The sequence below is a fragment of the Misgurnus anguillicaudatus genome, chromosome 6 (genome assembly GCF_027580225.2).
Source record: "Misgurnus anguillicaudatus chromosome 6, ASM2758022v2, whole genome shotgun sequence".
In the NCBI taxonomy this organism is placed as follows: domain Eukaryota; kingdom Metazoa; phylum Chordata; class Actinopteri; order Cypriniformes; family Cobitidae; genus Misgurnus; species Misgurnus anguillicaudatus.
Window position 1 is genome coordinate 31,652,381 of NC_073342.2, and position 19,803 is coordinate 31,672,183.

A 19,803-nucleotide genomic window follows, 5' to 3' on the forward strand; every position below is an offset into this window, starting at 1 on the left:
ATTTTCTGTTTTTATATCCAAAAGAAGAAGTTATGGTGCGACAAGTCATGTCAAATATACGGTGTCATACTTACGAGATGACTGCACATGAACAAAGTTATAAATACTCAAGACTTTCTTTAAGCCAAGTTTATGAGTTACGGCAAGTTTACGGCATGTCAGTGAGAAACATAGGAGAATAAATGGATGCAACTGTCTGTTGTTGAAGATGTTTAAGCATTTTTATTTACAAATTAAGAATAAGAACAAAACAAGATGCACAAAATATTATAGGATTGCAATATGACAATTAAATACATTGCAAAAATGACTTTCTTTCTTAGAATTTTTGTCTTATTTTCAGTACAGTTATCTAAAAAATATTTTAATTAAGATGCATTTTCTTGATGAGCAAAATTACCTAAGAAAATAAGTCTAGTATTTAGACAAAAAATATACAATTTAAGTGAATTTGTGTTTAAAAAAACGTTATTATTATTATTATTATTTTGCTTGTTTTAAGCACAAATTCACTTAAATTTTATATTTTTGTCTAAAAACTAGATGTATTTTCTTAGGTAATTTTGCTCATCAAGAAAATACATCTTGAATTAAGAGTTTTTAGATATTTGTATTTAAGACAAAAATACTACACTGCAAAAAATGATTTAAGAAAATATTTTCTTAGTATTTTTGTCTTGTTTTCAATTGAAATATGAAAAAAATCTTAAATTAAGATAATTTTTCTTGATGAGCAAAACGACCCGAGAAAAAAAGTCTTTTAGACCAAAAATATCAAATATATTTTTTGTGCATATAACAAGCAAAAAAATTGCCAATGGGGTAAGCAATTTTTTCTTGAATTTTTCTTGATTTTAGTGTTTAAGAAAAAGATTTTTTGTTTACCCCATTGGCAGATTTTTTTGCTTGTTTTATGCACAAAATCCCTTAAATTTGATATTTTTGGTCTAAAAACTAGACTTATTTTCTTGGGTCATTTTGCTCATCAAGAAAAATTATATCTTAATTTAAGAATTTTTAGATATTTTTACTGAAAACAAGACAAAAATACTATGATTTTTTTTCTTGAAAATAATTTTTGCAGTGTAAGTAAAAAAGTCATTTTTTTGCAGTGTATTTAATATTACAGCATAGAGTGACTTCATAAACTTGCAAAACACACTTCTTTGTTCTTCATTTCATACTGTAAGTAGAATACCTTGCTGTATTTTTGTGTTAATTCATAAAAAAATAATTTACACTGCCATCTTGTGCCGAAGAAAGTGACATGAACGCACCTGACGCCGTAAACACGACTTACCAACGCTCTCTCTTTACGAGATGTCTAATTCGTATTAATACATACGACCACAATCCTACATTTTTGTACGATTTGCTTTTGGCCTTGTGACGTTAGGGTTAGGGGTGGGGTTTTGTTATTGTGTTTGTATGATAACCGTATTGTTTTGTACGATTCAAATTCATACGAATTAGCCAGCTCGTAAAATTTGTACGAATTCTCGTGAGATCAGGCTGGACTTAATACGAACAGTGTGTTAATAGATTAAATATAAGTTTCTACGCTGGTTGCATTATTGGTATTGAGAATTGTAACATTTGGTTGGTGTTGCTATCAGCTAGTAGTGAAATGTAAAGATGATAACAGTATCAGCAGGTGCCTTCACTGTGTGTGTTTGCTACCTGAAGATCATGCCGATAGAGAAAACTCTCATCCGTGTCTGTGTCCGGGGATGTAAAGACGTCTGATAAAATCTAGTCAGATTGTTGCATCCGATTGGATGCAGTTCAGAACCGAGGTCGGTTGTGATTGGACAGACGGTGGAGCCTCTTATCATCGATGCTTTGAATATAAATAGCTTTAGATTTTCATGTGTGTGCTGATCAGGGTTTGATAAATGATCTGTCATGGTTGGCTGATAACTTTGATCTAAAAGATCAATCAAATGTGACCAGGTTTCAACGATACTGTATGAGTTTGGCTTTATGAGCGCTTATCTAGACTTGCTTATGATTAAAGATCTGCTTTACATAGAAAAGCATGCAGCCGGTCATAGGCGGAGAAGTAATCGACCCATTTCTGTCCAAAATAGAGGAATTCCTTAAATGGTCATATCATAAAAAATAGACTTTTCTTTCTCTATTGAAATAGGAGTTTATTGTACAGTATGTGGACATACTGTAACATTTACAATACAAAACTTTGCCTCTGGCACAGATTATTTATTGAGAAATACAGAACATCTTGTTCAAAGCCTTTGACATTAACATTAGGGATGGGCAGGAACACACGAGTATGCACCTTAATCTTTTTGTCTTTACATCTTAAAACTTTTCAGGTTTAGCCAAGCGGTTAGCCAATCATAAGTAAATCCTGTGAAACACGTTCTCACGATCAGATTTACTAGAATTGTTTGCCAAAATCTGTAAGTGTTAAGAGCATACATGAACAATAAAGAATTAGTTTACCCCAAAAGAAAAATTAGCCCATAATTTATTCACTTCAATGCCATCGCAGGTATGACTTACTTTCTTCAGCCAAACATATTTACAGTTGTATCAAATGATATCCTGGTTCTTCCTATAGCGTTGTAATGGCATCAAGTAGTGGCTACGTGTTTGAAGTCCATCCAAGATTTTCAAGAAAAAAAATTCTTAGTATTTTTGTCTTGTTTTCAGTATAAATATCTAACAATATCACATTTAAGCTTATGGGGTAAGCTAATTTTTCTTGAACTTTTCTTGAATTTAGTGTTTTAGAAAAATGTTCAAGATTTTTTGCTTACCCCATTGACAGATTTTTTGGCTTGTTTTATGCACAAAATCACTTAAATTTGATATTTTTGGACTTATTTTCTTGGGTCGTTTTGCTCATCAAGAAAAAGCATCTTAATTGAAGTATTTTTAGATATTTTTCCTGAAAACAAGGCAAAAATACTAAGAAAATATTTTCTTGAAAATATTTTTTTTGCAGTGTGTATGTAGCCCGTCATGTGTGTGATTTCTTTTTTCAAAATATGTGTTTGGTGCATCGAGAGATCGTGTGTGCGGACACATCTATAAAGGGTTTATGATAAAAGAGATGCTCGCGTTTGCCAGATACTCGTATAATCTCATGTGTAATCAAAGTTTACTGTTATGGGAGTGTCTTGCTTGTATTTTGTAAACGTGAGCGTCTCCTTTATCATAAACGGTTTTGACACGTGTGCAGCAGGCACTTATTTTGAACAAACACGTGATGCACACAGGATCTCTTGATGTGCAGAACACATATTTGGGATTATTTTGCTCATCAAGAAAAAGCATCTTAATTTAAGAATTTTTAGATATTTTTACTGAATACTAATAAATGTTTTTCTTGAAAATAATTTTTTGCAGTGTACACTGCAAAAAAACAACTTTCTTACTTAGTATTTTTGTCTTGTTTTCAGTATCAATATCTAAAAATTCTTAAATGCAATAAAGCAAAATGACATAAGAAAATAAGTCTAGTTTTTAGACAAAAATATACAACTTAAGTGAATTTGTGCTTAAAACAAGCAAAAATATCTGCCAATGGGGGCATTTTGCTCATCACAAAAATACATCTTGATTTAAGACATTTTTGATATTTAGACTGAAAACAAGACAAAAATACTGAGTAAGAAAGTAATTTTTTGCAGTGTATGACTCTGGTGGGTTCAAATATTAACCTGGTCCAACCAGACTCTCGTACATTCATTTCATTTGTACAGAGAGTCTGGCCACGCTCCATTGCAAAGCGTTACTTCCGTTAAGGCGGGTCCTCTGTTGAAGTTTAAAACTATTGAATCTGCCCAGAGTCACTCAGGATCTGCCATAGGCGATCGCTAACGTGTGTTCATGACGTATATCATGCACCGAAACCGTCCGGAAACAACAAGTCAGAATAATAAGACAAACAAAACTTAGCAAACCTGGTTCTTGCTCCGGCTTTAACTTTTGTATATTCTGCAGTTTTGCAACAACGGACCGTATAGCTTTTCTCATGTCTTTCTCCGCTGCCATTACTGAACTACAACTCAAACTGACGCACGACCTCAACGTCATCGTTCTTAGCCACCCCCATCTGTTCGCTGATTGGTCCTGCAGATTTTTGCAGGAGAAAACGAAACTCTACAGAGTAGTCCCAGACGTAGTACTGAAGCGAAATGAAAATTAAGCGGAAGCGCGTAGGAGGGCGGAGCCAGACTATTCAAATATCACGTTTGAAGCAAAATGATGTGTTTTTGAGAAAAAAATATTTTAACACTCTCCGAATCATCATTCCTTGACGTAACGTCCATCTACGCATTTCTGCCAAAGCACACGTTTTCGTTTATTTTCATGTGCTAGTGTCAGCAGTGAATGCAATGCAGCAAAAAAGCGTCTGTAGCAGCGACAACACAGCGAAAGAGACAGAAAACGTTGTGCCTGCTACTGGACACAAATCGTGGGTTTGGAAATATTTTGAATTTGGAAAATTAATTGGACAAACAGATTGGCAGAAAATCTTTTTTAGCACCAGCTTGAAACACTAAAACACAACACTGCAAAAAATGACTTTCTTACTTAGTATTTTTGTCTTATTTTCAGTAGAAATACCTAAATATTCTTAAATCAAGATGTATTTTCTTGATGAGAAAAAATGAAGAAAATAAGTCTAGTTTTAGACAACCAATATACAATTTAAGTGAATTTGTGCTTAAAAAAAGCAAAAATATCTGCCAATGGTGTGAGAAAATTTTACTTGAATTAAGTGTTTTAAAAAAAGAAATCTTATTTCACCATTTTTTTTCTCACCCCATTGGCAGATAATTTTGCTTGTTTTAAGGACAATTTCACTTAAATTGTATATTATTTGTCTTAAAACTAGACTTATTTACTTGCTCATCAAGAAAAAGCATCTTAATTTAAGAATTTTTTACAGAAAACAAGACAAAAATACTAAGTAAGAAAGTGATTTTTTGCAGTGAAGACTTTGATGGTTGCCATTATAAACTTGATTTTATGTGACATTTGTTCTCTTATTATTTATTTTTCTTTATTTAAAAAATTGAATATTTTCATAGTTTGTTGCTGTAAATGTCCCAATTGGGACATAGATTGTGCCTTTTTTAAAGACTTTATTAAACGTTCATGTTATATATTTTGGTTGCATTCGTGAGTTATTAAAAATGTAACTGCTTAACTAGGCTCAAAATATAAAAATAAATAAAGTATCGATAAATTAATCGAATCGAATCGTAATTGCATTGAAGAAACGCCCGATGTATCGCCAAAAATCGCACAGCGGTGAAGATAATCGATACCGTATTTTATCGCAATGAACGGTCTGATTTACACCCCTATTCCTTGTCACAACTTAAGGCCTAGGTATACTTTACTTTTTAATTGTATGCCAGGGTTAGCGCACAGAGCGCGGGATGCAGATGGCGTACAGGAGTATGTAGTATTTAGGCCAGGAGAGGTATTGCAATTTGTAGCAGTGTGCATGCGTCAAATGCCTGTATAAAGTATAGTGTGCAAGGCTGTGCGTTCGACATTGTGGGTACACATGCGTACAAATAAAAAAATTAAGTATACTTGGGCCCAGAGGCGGCCAGTAACTTCTTTTTCGAGGGCGCATGATCCAAAGATCGTCAAAACATGTTTCTAGCCCATTGTGTGTGGCTCATCATGTCAAAATATGTGTTCGGCACGTCATGTGACCCTGTGTGCATCACGCGTCATGTCAAAACGCGTGCCAGCGGGGTTTATGATAAAAGAGACGCTCACGTTTGCCAGATACTCACTCAATCTCATGTATAATCAGTGTATAGTCTTAAGTGAGTGTCTTGGGAGTAACGTATGCGTCCACGCAAAAAAGTGTCACTTTACCTTAAATCATGCATGTGACGCCAAGTGTATTTAAACAGTCATGACTTTAAGAAATTTATGACACATTTAAAAACACAGCTTGCCAGAAGATTTACATAATCTTCAGATAAGAAAGCTATATATCTAAATCGTATGCTTATCATAAACCTTTTCGACACGTCTGCAGCAGGCGCTTATTTTGACATGATGCATGATGCACATGGTTGACATGACGCAACGAACACATTTTTGAAACTCTCTTTCTCTCGTAAGCGAAGTCACCAGCCGCCACTTCTTGAGCCTTAGGGTGTTTTCACATATACACTGTTTAGGTTGGCCCAAATGACGTGTCGCTCCGAGTACGGTGCGTTTGGGTCAGTGTGAACACAACAGCCGCACTCGGGTGCGCACTAAACGGCCGCTCCGAGACCGCTCTAAACAGGTGGTCTCGGAGCGGCTATTGCCGAACTCTGGGGCGACCCACCTGTGGTGTGAACACTGCCGGACCTCGGACCGAACCAAATACAGGAAGTTCTCCACATGTTTGAGCCACTGGGCTTCCGTTGTGACGTGAGCCGGGTGTTATATTGTGGGTTAACAACAAACAAGCCAATCTGGTCCGTTGCAGAGAGATTCGCTGTCTCCTTTACGTTTGAGCTGATGATTTTATAAATGCATAGCTGTCCTCCACACACAAATAGTGACATTACGGGCTTTTTAGCAAACGGCTCCGTGAGAAAGGCTTTAATAGAACAGCTACGCAATTTCGCGTTAAAGCAAAGAAACTTTGCAAAGACGTGCATCGTTTATGTCCACATCTTGATAGCTGCGCTCTCTCTGTCAGGCTGGTTGTCGTGGCAACGTGGGGGTGGTCATGAGACGGTAAGAGCTGTCAGAGACCAATGACAGCGCTGACCGTTGTCACATGGCGTACGGTGCGGCATTTCGAGTAAAGTGAAAAATATATATATGTGAACACGGACCGCACTAACTGAAAAATGATACAATGTATTTTGGTGCGCTCCGAGGCCGCACCACGGTGCGCACCAACATATGTGAAATCAACCTTAAACCTGTTAGTGTGTATTGAGTCAAACAGCGTGGGATCCCTACCTGTTCTATCCCAGCCTGGTTTTAGTTGGTTAAGCTGGTCTAGCAGGCTGGTTTTAGAGAGGCTTTGGACACTTTTTTAGCTGGTCAGGCTGGCAGACCAATTGACCCACCAGCTTGACCAGCTATGCCAGGCTGGGAGGACCAGTTTAAACCTGCTACTTCTTTCTTAAACCAGCTAAGACCAGCTAGAACGGATGGTGCTGTTGGGCTTAGGGTTGTGAATGTGATTTTGATCTATATAAAGCTTTATTATTTACGTATATGGTCTCTGTGTCGCTCTTTTATTACGCAGGTGACTTAATGGAGTTTCCATTTACGTCTTAGTGTAAAAACATAATCTCAGATGTGTCTACTTAATTTCCTTAGAGGTAATAAAACAGATAAAACATGACGTATGTAGAGTTATAAAATGAATGAGGATAGCAGGGATAAGATCATTACGTTGACACTTGTAATGCCCTCGGTCAGTGTAGCTTCCCTCAAACGCTCCCTGTCAGCACAGTGAATGAAACATCTCAGGGTTCAATGGGATTGTTTGTTCTCTCAGAGGTTGTAAATCTCTTCAGCCGTGTCAAACTTGATTTGTTTAGTGGTTTGCTTTTCTCCATCTGCGCCAAAGTGGTCAGCATGATGGAAAGAAACTCTTCCTCCCACCTTTCCTACATAAGGTGTGGTCAGGTCAGAGTACATATCTATATACAGTACAGTACGGTATAAAACGACTATAAACAGAGACAGCGTATCACTCTTCCACAGCGATCTTGGATTCTGTCGCAGACACTTGCCACTAAACTCTATTAGACATCTGTTTTAATATTCCTCTGTTCTGCCCGGCAGAACTTTCCAACATCCCTGAGGGTTTTTTGGTCAGTCCAGTTTTCCATTGGCAGGGTATGAGGCTATCCCAGGGTTCTTCCTGCTGGATCGGAGTCAGGACTTTGGGTCTGGCCATCTCAGACTCTATTCACTTCAACATTTTTGAGTATGGCCACTCGTACTGTTAACCCAATGTGAACAGCAGGTCTGATTGTTGACAGGGAAGACTATGAGGCATACAATGCCTAAGGTTTTATTTGTTTCTTGCTTTAAAAAAAGATTCAGTGATGTTGTTCGTTTAGCAAAATTAAGCATTAATTATGCTGTGCTGTACTCAACATGAAATTGGATTTGCAAATTCCAAAAATGGACTAATAGATATTTAAAAGAAAAGTAGGGTGAAGGTTTCATTGGGATTTACAGTATGAGATTGGAACAGGCTTTGCTTATATAAAAAAGTCATTGCATGCATTTTTTTTTGTATAACATGCAACAATTAACTCTTTCACCGCCAGCGTTTTTAAAAAAAAGTTGCCAGCCAGCGCCAGCGTTTTTCATGATTTTCACAAAAGTTTAATGCCTTCCAGAAAATGTTCTTCTTCAAATATATAAACATACAATAAACCAAATGAAAGAACAGACCCTCTGCTTTCAAACAAACAAACAAAAAAAAAACGTTTCATCCTACCTTCAGTAGCTCTTTTGTATCAGCTTTTGAATATGGGTAGGTTTCTGCAAAAACACCAAATTTTGAGCAAAAAGCAGAGATAATTTTATTTTTGTGACGGACTTTTCATAGAGAGAATATATGAAGAGTATATGGACAGTACAATATATGTATTTCTGAATGTCCTGAAGCTGGGATACAGCGGATTTAAAGCGAGTATTTGATGAACGTATATTACGTGCCAAGAGCTTTCGGCCAAAATCATTATCTCATTTATGACAGCAGTGACATTTAGTGTCTTTTGCATGTGAGCTCTTCAAATATTACTTTATATAATATATCTGAATATTTGAAGAGTTTGGTTCCAAAACGCAATAAATCCATTTTGACAAATTTGGGTAAAAAAGTTTTTCTATACCAAGATGAAAACCACTATTTTCTGTCAAGGGGGGGGGGGGGGGTGGGGTTCAATGGTATTTCAAGCATTCCGACTTATTAACACAGTTATAGAGTTGTTTCCTCATGCTAAACGTAGGCAAAGTATCAAAACAGCAGTTGGACGTGTTACAGAGTATTTCTGTATTTCAGGGTTCGTACAAGTTTCGGAAAGTTCTTTTCGATTACAGGTCCAACTGACGTTTCAGGGGTTTCTATACGTATCACTTCTTTATATGGGCACTTCCCCCGGAAAACCCCGCCCACCCGTCAATCAGCGGGAGACGCTAGAGCTTGCAAACATCTTATTACCCCACTCAGCTTTGTTTAATTTCAAAACTCAACAATGGCACGAAAGATTAAGTGTGTTTTTGGATGTAAGGAGAAGAAAGTCAGCCTTATGAAAACAATGGATATATTTTATTATCCGGGGTAGCAGCGGAGTTTTGCGTGTGTGTTTGATGCGCTGGATTTTCCCAAACGGGTCATGACGAGTTGCACGCGGTAAGTAAGACTTCTGTCTTATGTTGGAAATAGTCGCGTGCATATTATATAAATGACACGAACATGTAGTGAATCATAAGTTAAACAGTGTTGTATAGTGTTGCATGACTCGTACTCGCTCCACCCGCGGTAGTAACTCCTCCTTCTTCATTTTTTTGTACGTTATCGGAAAGATTCGGTAAAGCTAATCTTTCTTTTATAAATCTGATTAAACTAAAGACTCTTCGGAGATATAAAGGATGTCATACTACTCTATAGCTACTCCAGATTAACATCAGAAATGCAGAAACAGCGTGTGTTACGTGGGCTTTAAAAACTTTCACATAGCATCTTTAGGTTATAATAACATAAAAAATTAAAATCCATAACTTGATTTTCAAAGAATTATTATAAAAACAAAATGTAATAAATCCATGACAAGTTTTTTTTTCCAAAATGCAATAAATCTATTGAATCAGTATATAAATGTGCATTCATCTTTGCCATGTTATATTCATTTAGTTGACTAGTGGTATACACTGATTAAACATTAATGGCATTAATTAAAACACTTTGTCATATTAAGAACACTGTCATTGCTGCGATTATACTTGACGTTGTCGCTTAACATTTTTCACAGCGATCAGCTGTAAAATGTTTTGGTCCTGACTTTCGTTGGCTTTGAGTAAAATATTGTTTAAAGTTTTTCCTAAGATCCTCTGGGCTCAATGTGTTAGCATGACAGAAGCTTGATGCTGTCGTGTGAGAACAAGCAACAGCCGACATTTTTCCGTCTCCCGAGTGCCTCTCACGTAAATTATTAGATTTTGATGGCTTACGTTTCTTTCCCATCACAGAAAACCACCACATGTTTATCAATGCCATCAAGTGTTATTTTGTTTTTGTTTGTGTGTTGGTCACGAAGTACAAAGTAGATGAGGAAAACTAGGATTCCGTGTACTCAATGCGCAGCCATTATTGTTTACAATGTGTGGAATGGTGCGCTGTGATTGGTCGAGCATATTTAGGATTTAGAGGACTGGCGTTTATCACGTTTTGGGAAAAAAGAGAGAAAAGATGACAAAATAACATGGTGGATATCAGATTTTGCGTAAAATTAAGAATTGACTTTTTAATACTGACCTGACACAATACTGATTTTGGCGGTAACTCTTTTTTTTATAAAATGGCGTTAATCGTGTTTTGAAACTAAACTCTTCATATCAAATCAGATAGAACAAATAGAAATGAGAGCTGTTTCTTGAACGAGCATTTTTCTTGTGCAGATTAAGGTTTAAAACAACGTATAATATAATTGTGGTCAGCTTTTAATTATTAGACAATTTCGAAGATTTCCAGTTTCCAAATTCTGCAAACATTTGTTGTATTGTAGAGGCATGTTCAGAAAAACAGATGCACAGGGAGCAAAACCAAGATGGCCGCCAAATGAACTGACTCATAAAGAGATTTCACTTCGGCACCGTTTCTGTTTTGCTGTTATAAACAGCCGTCACACTTTCAGACTCAACAGCGGATTAAATCTTCATTATTCATTCAGAGTTTATGTGAATATGTCCTGGCAACATTTGACAAATATCAATAATCAATAATAGAGTTTTGTCTTTCCGCTCATATACTGTAACCGTCTCTGAGGTATTTTCTCATGAAATGAAGCTGAAGATATCAGCGTATGGAGTGATCTGTCTGTGGCGGTAGTGAAGAGGACAGACAGATCTTCTGTGTTTCTTGTGGTTGGTTTGTAAGGTGCACAGGCAGGAGAATTCAGCACGTTGGACAGCACCTTGGCTTTTCATTCACACAGAGAACTTAACATCTGTGTCCGCTGTTTAACAGCTGCAGTCATTTCAACAGGAGGTGCACAGGAAACACTGATGAGGAACAGTTTTTAGGATCTGACCTTTATTGAAGCACAGTGTTATCTAAATAACTGTCTCTTTAGAAATACTTGTCGAATTCTTTCACATTTTCTTAAAGGGGACATTTAAGATGTCAAATAAATCTTTGGTGTCCCCATATGTGAAGTTTAAGCTCAAAATATCACATAAAATACCATTTATTATAGCATGTTAAAATTGACTCTTTGTACGTTTGAGCAAAAATGTTTGGGTGTGTCCTTTTAAATGCAAAATGAGTTGATCTCTGCACTAAATGGCAGTGCCGTGGTTGGATAGTGCAGATTAAGGGGTGCTATTATCCCTTTCTGACATCACAAGGGGAGACAAATTTCAATGAGCTATTTTTTCACATGCTTGAGGGAGAATGATTTACCAAAACTAAGTTACTGGGTTGATCTTTTTCACATTTTCTAGGTTGATAGATGCACTGGGACCCAATTATAGCACTTTAATTTCAAACCCAAAAAACTATGCTTGGGGAACAGTTCAAGCAAATATAAAAATTCTCTTATAATTTACCATCACAGATGTTTTTGACTTTCTTTCATCAGTTAAACACAAGTGAATAATTTAATATAAAAATATTATTATTATTAAAAGCACATACTGTACAGTACATCTATCATTAAAGTATCCAAAATGAATTCAGTGGGTTAATGCATGTGAAATTATAAGTTTGTGAGATATATATTTATATTTTGATCTTATTTAATGTGAGATCCATCATGTATCCATGAAAACAATTCAGCGTGGTGTGGACACAAATACGGCAAGTGTCTTTGTTTATGGTTATATGCATGTTTCGTCATGATACACACAAGAACCAATGAGATTTGATGTTGTTTTTTATTAATACAGTTTATTATTAAAACTGGATAGATGACTAGATTCATACAAGTCACAAATGTGGTCACCACCTATTCTCTTACAAATTCATTTATTTATTTATGTTTGTGGTTTTGGAGAAAACATTTTTATATATTGTAACAGTTTATTTTTAGTAAATCTCTTGAATTACTTGCGTAAATTAACCATGTTTTTTTTATATAATTTTTTTTTATTGTAGTAAAACCATGGTTAATTTTCGTAAGGGATGTTAAGGATAGTCGGCAGGTCATTGCAAATTTCAAAGTTTTATTTGGGGTAGGTTTTAGTGCGTTTTTATGTTGTTGCTAGGGTGTTCTGGATGGTTGCATGGTGGTCAAAACCATCCAGTATCTGCATATAATCTGGTCCCTAGATGTCTCAGATCTGTAACCCCTAATGTGCAACAATAAAAGTGCTATGCATGCAGATGTGTTAGTTTAAGAGGTCCATTGAGTAGATATCACAGCCTGTTCTCTCTTCCCCCCAGGCAGCAGGGAGGCGGCATTCACCTACGCCATCACGGCCGCTGGTGTCGCTCACGCCGTCACCGCCGCATGCAGCCAGGGCAACATAAGCCACTGCGGGTGTGACCGGGAAAAGCAGGGCTATTACAACCAGGAGGAGGGATGGAAATGGGGAGGATGCTCGGCGGACATCAAGTACGGCCTCGAGTTCTCACGGAAGTTCGTGGACGCCCGTGAGATTAAAAAAAATGCCCGTCGATTGATGAACCTTCATAACAACGAAGCCGGGCGAAAAGTAAGACATCATTTGTAATTTAATATTTAAGTGTGCTTGCAAAAGCACACTTATTGTTCTTCTTAAGTTTTATTATTATTTTTCCCGGGTAGATTTTTTTGGCCAGCTCTAGCGATTAGACCGTTTGACACAGAGACACCGTTCAAACTTTAAAATGTTCGGGCAGTACCGGTGTAAGTTGCTTGAGAAGATAAGGTCACAGATCGATGTCGTTCTTCCGCCATATTGGATAGAACACAAAACCTTAAAAAAGTTTCACAGGTCACAAATTTTGTCCAAACTTCACGAAAATCCACGTACACGATCCTTGGACCAAGCCTCACAAAAGTTACTAGAAGGATTTTTGATTTTCGGAAGCGTTTGCCCGTCACAGCTCAAACTAAATGTGCGTCGACGCCGCCAAAACAGGAAGTAGTTTATATCTTAGGAACGCTTTCACGTATTGAAACTAAACTTTGTACATGAATTTGGGTCTCAAATGTGAGGATGCACAACATCAAAAGAAAAAAAAAAATTCTAAAATTTTACGCCGCCAAACAGGAAGTAGTTTATATCTCAGGAACGCTTTCATGTATTGAAACCAAACTTTGTACATGAATTTGGGTTTCCAATGTGAGGATGCACAACATGAAAATAACATTTTTTTTTCTAAAATTTTACGCCGCCAAACAGGAAGTAGTTTATATCTCAGGAACGCTTTCATGTATTGAAACCAAACTTTGTACATGAATTTGGGTCTCCAATGAGAGGATGCACAACATCAAAAGAACAATTTTTTTTCTAAAATTTTATGCCGCCAAACAGGAAGTAGTTTATATCTCAGGAACGCTTTCATGTATTGAAACCAAACTTTGTACATGAATTTGGGTTTCCAATGTGAGGATGCACAACATGAAAAGAACATTTTTTTTTTCTAAAATTTTACGCCGCCAAACAGGAAGTAGTTTATATCTCAGGAACGCTTTCACATATTGAAACCAAACTTTGTACAGGAATTTGGGTTTCCAATGTGAGGATGCACAACATCAAAAGAACAATTTTTTTATAAAATTTTACGCAGACAAACAGGAAGTAGTTTATATCTCAGGAACGCTTTCACGTATTGAAACCAAACTTTGTGCATGAATTTGGGTCTCCAATGTGAGGATGCACAACATCAAAAGAACATTTTTTTCTAAAATTTTACGCCGCCAAACAGGAAGTAGTTTATATCTCAGGAACGCTTTCACGTATTGAAACCAAACTTTGTGCATGAATTTGGGTCTCCAATGTGAGGATGCACAACATCAAAAGAACAATTTTTTTCTAAAATTTTACGCCGCCAAACAGGAAGTAGTTTATATCTCAGGAACGCTTTCACGTATTGAAACCAAACTTTGTGCATGAATTTGGGTCTCCAATGTGATGATTCACAACATCAAAAGAACATATTGTTTTCTAAAAATTTTTCGCCGCCAAACAGGAAGTAGTTTATATCTCAGGAACGATTTCATATATTAAAACCACACTTTGTAAATGAATTTGGGTCTCCAATGTGAGGATGCACAACATCAAAATATTTTTTTTTTTCTAAAATTTTACGCCGCCAAACAGGAAGTAGTTTATATCTCAGGAATGCTTTCAAGTATTGAAACCAAACTTTGTACATTAATTTGGGTCTCCAATGTGAGGATGAACAACATCAAAAGAAAAAACATTTTTTCTAAAATTTTACGCCGCCAAACAGGAAGTAGTTTATATCTCAAGAACGCTTTCACGTATAGAGACAGAGCGCCGTTATGCAAATTTGAAAACCACGCCCACCGGGGGGGAAATCAACCCAACCGTCTCCACCGAGTCCGCACTGCGAGAAGCCGCCTCCTTGTCACCTCTGGCCCACAACAAAAAACTGAACAATGCCCAAAAGCCGCTGTGTGACAATATGTACAGCTAACAACCCAAAGAACCCAGAAATAAGTTTTTATAAGCTGTCGAGCCGTAAAACCCAGCCTTTAAGGAGAATAAAGTGGATCGCCGACTACGTTTCCCCCTAGTGGAAGCAGTTCTACTAATAGAAGTACTATGAAAAGTTGCCTGTATCCATTTTTAGGTCTTTAAACGCTCGTGTTTTGGGGTCGACAGCTTATAAAAACTTATTTACAGATTAAACTTAAAAACAGAATAATACCTAAAAGCTGCTGTGTGACAAGGTGTACATCTATCACGCCAAAAAAAAAAAATAATAATTTTTTATAAGCTGTCGACTTCAAAAAACGAGCGTTTAGACACAGAAATGGAAACAGGCAACTTTTCATAGTACTCCTATTAGTAAAACTGCGTCCAATAGGGGGAAACGTAATCGGCGATCCACTTTATTCTCCTTAAAGACTGGGTTTTACGGCTCGACAGCTTATAAAAACTTATTTCTGTGTTCTTTGGCTTGTTAGCTGTACATATTGTCCCAAAGCAGCTTTTAGGCATTATTCAGTTTTTTGTTATAAGCCAGAAATGACAAGGAGGCGGCCTTTTGCAATACAAAGTCAATGGAGACTGTTGGATTGATTTCCCCCCCGGTGGGCGTGGTTTTCAGGTTGTGACGCGCTGCGCTCTGTCTCTATTGAAACCAAACTTTGTACATGAACTTGGGACTCCAATATGAGGATGCACAAACTAAATCTGCAGCACCAGAGCAAGCACACTTTTGCAGTTCCTCCGGAAATGCATTTTCTAGTTTACTATTATTGGCCTTCATAGTACCACACTACTAAATGGTTGGGAAAATCCTCCACACATGGAGCCTCATTTATGACCATTCTTGCGTAAATTAAGTGTGACAAATTATGTAATAATGGCCATATGAATGATTTACATAGAAATGTGTAGTGCTCGTGTTTAGTTAATGGGACCTGAAGTCCTAAGTAGAAGAAGTTTTAAAATCATCAGAAAAGTCGTCAAGAGCATAATAACTCAACATGTTACCAACATTTATTTTGGAAGTTTGAAGAAGCATTCGTTTAAGGTTTTGTTTGACTGCATAGTTGGCGAAATTCTGCAAAATATGCTACTTAATCTGTTTTGGGCACTTAAAGCCTTAAAACTTGAAAGCTGGAGGGGTTTTGTGGCCAACGTTTGCTTAAAGCAACAAATAATAAAATTGTCCTAAAAGTTCTCATCTATTCATTACGTTTTTCTCAAGAGCATTTTAACTCATCATCGTGCCAACATCGGGCTCGGTCGGCTTGCCGAAATATTCGTGCGAGGTTTTTGTTTGACTGCACGGTCGTGGAGAAATTCTCCAGACGATGTTTCTTAATCTGTTTTAGACATTGGAAGCTTTCGAACTTTGAAGTTGGGAAGCGTTCTTGGCCAACGCTTACTTATAGAAACAAATAACAAAATCTTTGGAAAAGTTCATATCCATCATTTGGCTTTTCTCAAGAGTTGACATTTTACCAACATTGGTCATGGTAGTCATGCAGAAACAATCATGCAACAACTGCATGCTTGGGAATGTCCTCCAGACAATGTTTCTCTTTATCTGCTTTAGTAGCTTTAAAACTCTGAAGCGTTCTTGGCCGACGTTTACTTATAGAAACAAATAACAAAATTGTCGGAAAAGTTCCTATGCATTAATTCATGCTGAAAAGACAAATGCATTTAGGCTTACTAAAACATTTTAGCGTTTGGCTTGATGCATCGTGCGGTGTGGCTCATCTTTACAGCTTAGGGAAGTCCTCCAAAACCATTTGCTTGCCTGTGGGTGGTAGTTTGTTTTTCCCGTGTAAAACAGGTGTATCAGGTGCTCGGGCGGTCGATAGATCTGCTCTCTTTAGAGTTCTCTCTCTCTCTCTTTCCAGCCAATTACCGCACGCTTTCATGGTTTCGTTGTGGCGTCGTTTTGATCGCGTTTCAAGCTTGGTTTGGCCGTGTGCCGCTCTGGCCATGTTTGTTTGTTTGATAGTTGTTAGTCATCCAAGAACACAAAACAACATGCATTGAAACAGCAGAACCGCATGCACTCCAGTGACAAATGGATCTAATTAATAACACAGGGCTTTATGGTTTGAGCTGGGAGAGCAAGGTTGAGCCAAGCCCGAGCGCCGAGCCAGCGGTTGCCAGTTGGAAGCCGGCCAATCCCATCGCAAGCCGCTGCATGGAATCATCGAGTCTAAAGTCTGTAACAGGATATTATTGCGAGTCTTTCTGCAGCCCCTCGCTCCATTGATTCAGGCTTTTTTCTTCTCTTTTATAGAGGACTCACAATGGCAATAGTGGAGCCATAGCATCAGAATCCGCTTGGGGGGGTGGGGGCAACATGTGACTCTAGATGGGGTAAGATGTAAGCTGCCACTCTGGAATTTCAATTGCTATCATACGCGTATGTGGTTGGAGCTGGCTCAGAAAGATCAGGGCCAAAACTGGTCCACATTAGCGCTGTGGATATAAGCGTATCCAGGCAAATGTAAACAGGGTTGCGAGCCTACGGGCGGCTCGTGAACTAACACATCGTTCATTTTGAAATGGTTTTCCCCGTGGGTGATGTATGTTGAATCCTCTGCAGAACCAGCGTTAATGTATTAAAGCCAGGCGAAATTAATTTCAAGGCTGAACAGGCGTTAAGACAATCTGTGTTTTACAAGCGAATCATTTGTTAATGGCTGGAATTACTGCGAAATTAGAATGATGTTATTAAACTAATGATGCAATAATCCAAAAAAATTATGTGTATTCCTAGTATACCATTGTATGTTTATTATGAGATATCACAATGCATTCTGGGATTTTCATTTTAGTCATAGAAAAAAGTGCAAGATTGCATTTTAAAAGAGCTGTCATATTAGTAGTGCACTTAAAACGTTGCTTACAAGGTTTTGGAACAGAGCTAACATCTACATTTGTAAAATCTCTGATCATGTTGCAATAATATATTTAGCATAATTCAATCAGTGACAAATTAGGAACCATTTCTTATATAAAATTGAAAGCTGGCAGTCTTCGTATGAATCAAAGGGCCAGCAAGTACAGAGTGAGCAGTTAATAATAACTTTAAACGTTTCGTCCACTCGTTTTTAAACGCCTCGCCAAAAACAACTCCCCGGGTTTGTTTTGTTATTGCACAAGCGCTGTCGAAACCGAGACGTTCCAATCGACTGTGAGTTGCCTCGCGTGGGTCAAGCTGGTTTTGTTGGATCAATCAATTAGTTTGCACGTGTTTTCCAGGAGAATGATAATAGCTTCTGGTGCCGAGTCGTGCCAGAGAATGAGAAATATGAGACTGGAAAAATTGCTTTGCCACAGAAACGAAACATTTTATGAAACATTTCAACTGTGATAGTCACCCATATTAAATATAAATCTAAAAAAGAGAAACGCCTATATTTCTTCCGATACGTATGCAGATAAAAATACTTACATACTAAATTCTCCACTGAAGGCTCAATCTGGTAATCTTGGTTTGTGTTTTGATGATGTCACCTCTGTGGGCACAGGAGTCCACTTTCATTCAGGTTTCACAATGGTAAAGATTATTAAATGATGAGTTAAAGGGGACATTTCAAGATGTCAAATAAGTCTTTGGTGTCCCCAGAGTACATAAGAGTACATGAAGTTCTAGCTCAAAATATCATACAGATAATTTATTATAACGTGTTAAAATTGACACTTTGTAGTTATCAGCAAAATGTGCCATTTTTGGGTGTGTCCTTTTAAATGCAAATGAGCTGATCTCTGCACTAAATGGCAATGCCGTGGTTGGATAGTGCTGATTATGGGCGCACTCACACTATCCAAACCAAACCGCGCTCGGGCGCGTTTGACCCCCAAAGCCTGGTTCGTTTGACTAGTGTGATTGCTCTGTTCCGCATTGGTTAATCGCGCTGCGGCCGGATTGCAGAGGTGGGCTGGTGCGCGGTTTACTTGGGCTCAGGCGCAGAAGGCTGTGGTGTGAGCGCAATCGCGCCTTAGCGCAATTCAAAAGGTGAAGACGTCAGTTGCGCGACCACACACCTTCATCTGCCTCCGTAAAAACCTTTTGATGCGCGCAGCGGGGTTAAGTGAATTTCCGCGCAGCGCACGTGACAGATCAACTAAGCAATATGATGACATGTGAGAGGGCTGTCTGTAATCGCGCACCAAACGACTCCGAATAAAAAAACACAGACCTATCATTACGGTGGGTTCCAATGTTCAGTGAGAGCTTTACTTCCTGCTTTTTTCAAAACAATCGCATCTTAATGACGAAAGCGCGCCCGGACTCGGATCGATAAAAGTACAGTGTGAGTGCGTGCACATGGGGGAAGTAGGGAGGGGTGACATTTGCGCTGGGGCATGGTTTGGTTTGGATAATGTGAGTGCGCCCTAAGGGTGGTATTATCCCCTTCTCACATCACAAGGGGAGCCAAATTTCAATTAGAAATTTTTTCACATCAGAGAATGGTTTACCAAAACTAAGATACTGGGTTGAGCAAACATTGTAAAAAATACTTAAACAGCCCGTATAAATGTACAAATTACTGACCAGCATATGCAGGTCAGCAGGTGACGTTAGCAGCATGCACCTGGGTTACGTCTGCTCGTAAACGCACACTAAACGGCCAAGAAGGAAAACGCATTTTTTTAATAAAATCGTTTGTTTTGTTTTCGTTGCACACAAAAGTGTTCTCGTCGCTTCGTAATCGATTAATGGCACATGGACCTTTTTGGTGATGACTTTCATTCTTTTCTGGGGGAAAACAACTGAAGTCAATGGGACAGACAAAAGACTCCCAGTTTTCATCAAAAATATCTAAAAATGTGTGCTGAAGACAATCGTAAGGACTTGGTGGTTTGGAACGACACAAGGATAAGTGATTTGTGATCAATCTTGGGGTGAACTGACCCTTTAATATAGTCTGATATTGGTTTGTTGTGATGTTC

The 19,803-nt window shown here is 37.8% G+C and overlaps 1 protein-coding gene and 1 long non-coding RNA gene across 3 annotated transcripts in view; one reads left to right on the plus strand and one right to left on the minus strand.

The window, feature by feature from the left end:
• wnt7bb (wingless-type MMTV integration site family, member 7Bb) overlaps window positions 1-19,803 on the plus strand; it is a 41,770-nt gene that overhangs the window by 19,010 nt on the left and 2,957 nt on the right. For both annotated transcript variants that reach the window (XM_055192231.2, XM_055192230.2), the window contains exon 3: window positions 12,638-12,909. In XM_055192231.2, coding sequence (XP_055048206.1) covers window positions 12,638-12,909 — 272 coding nt within the window. The remainder of the gene's footprint in view (window positions 1-12,637; window positions 12,910-19,803) is intronic.
• LOC129433594 (uncharacterized) overlaps window positions 1-19,803 on the minus strand; it is a 98,421-nt gene that overhangs the window by 18,961 nt on the left and 59,657 nt on the right. The gene's annotated exons all lie outside the window — the stretch shown is intronic.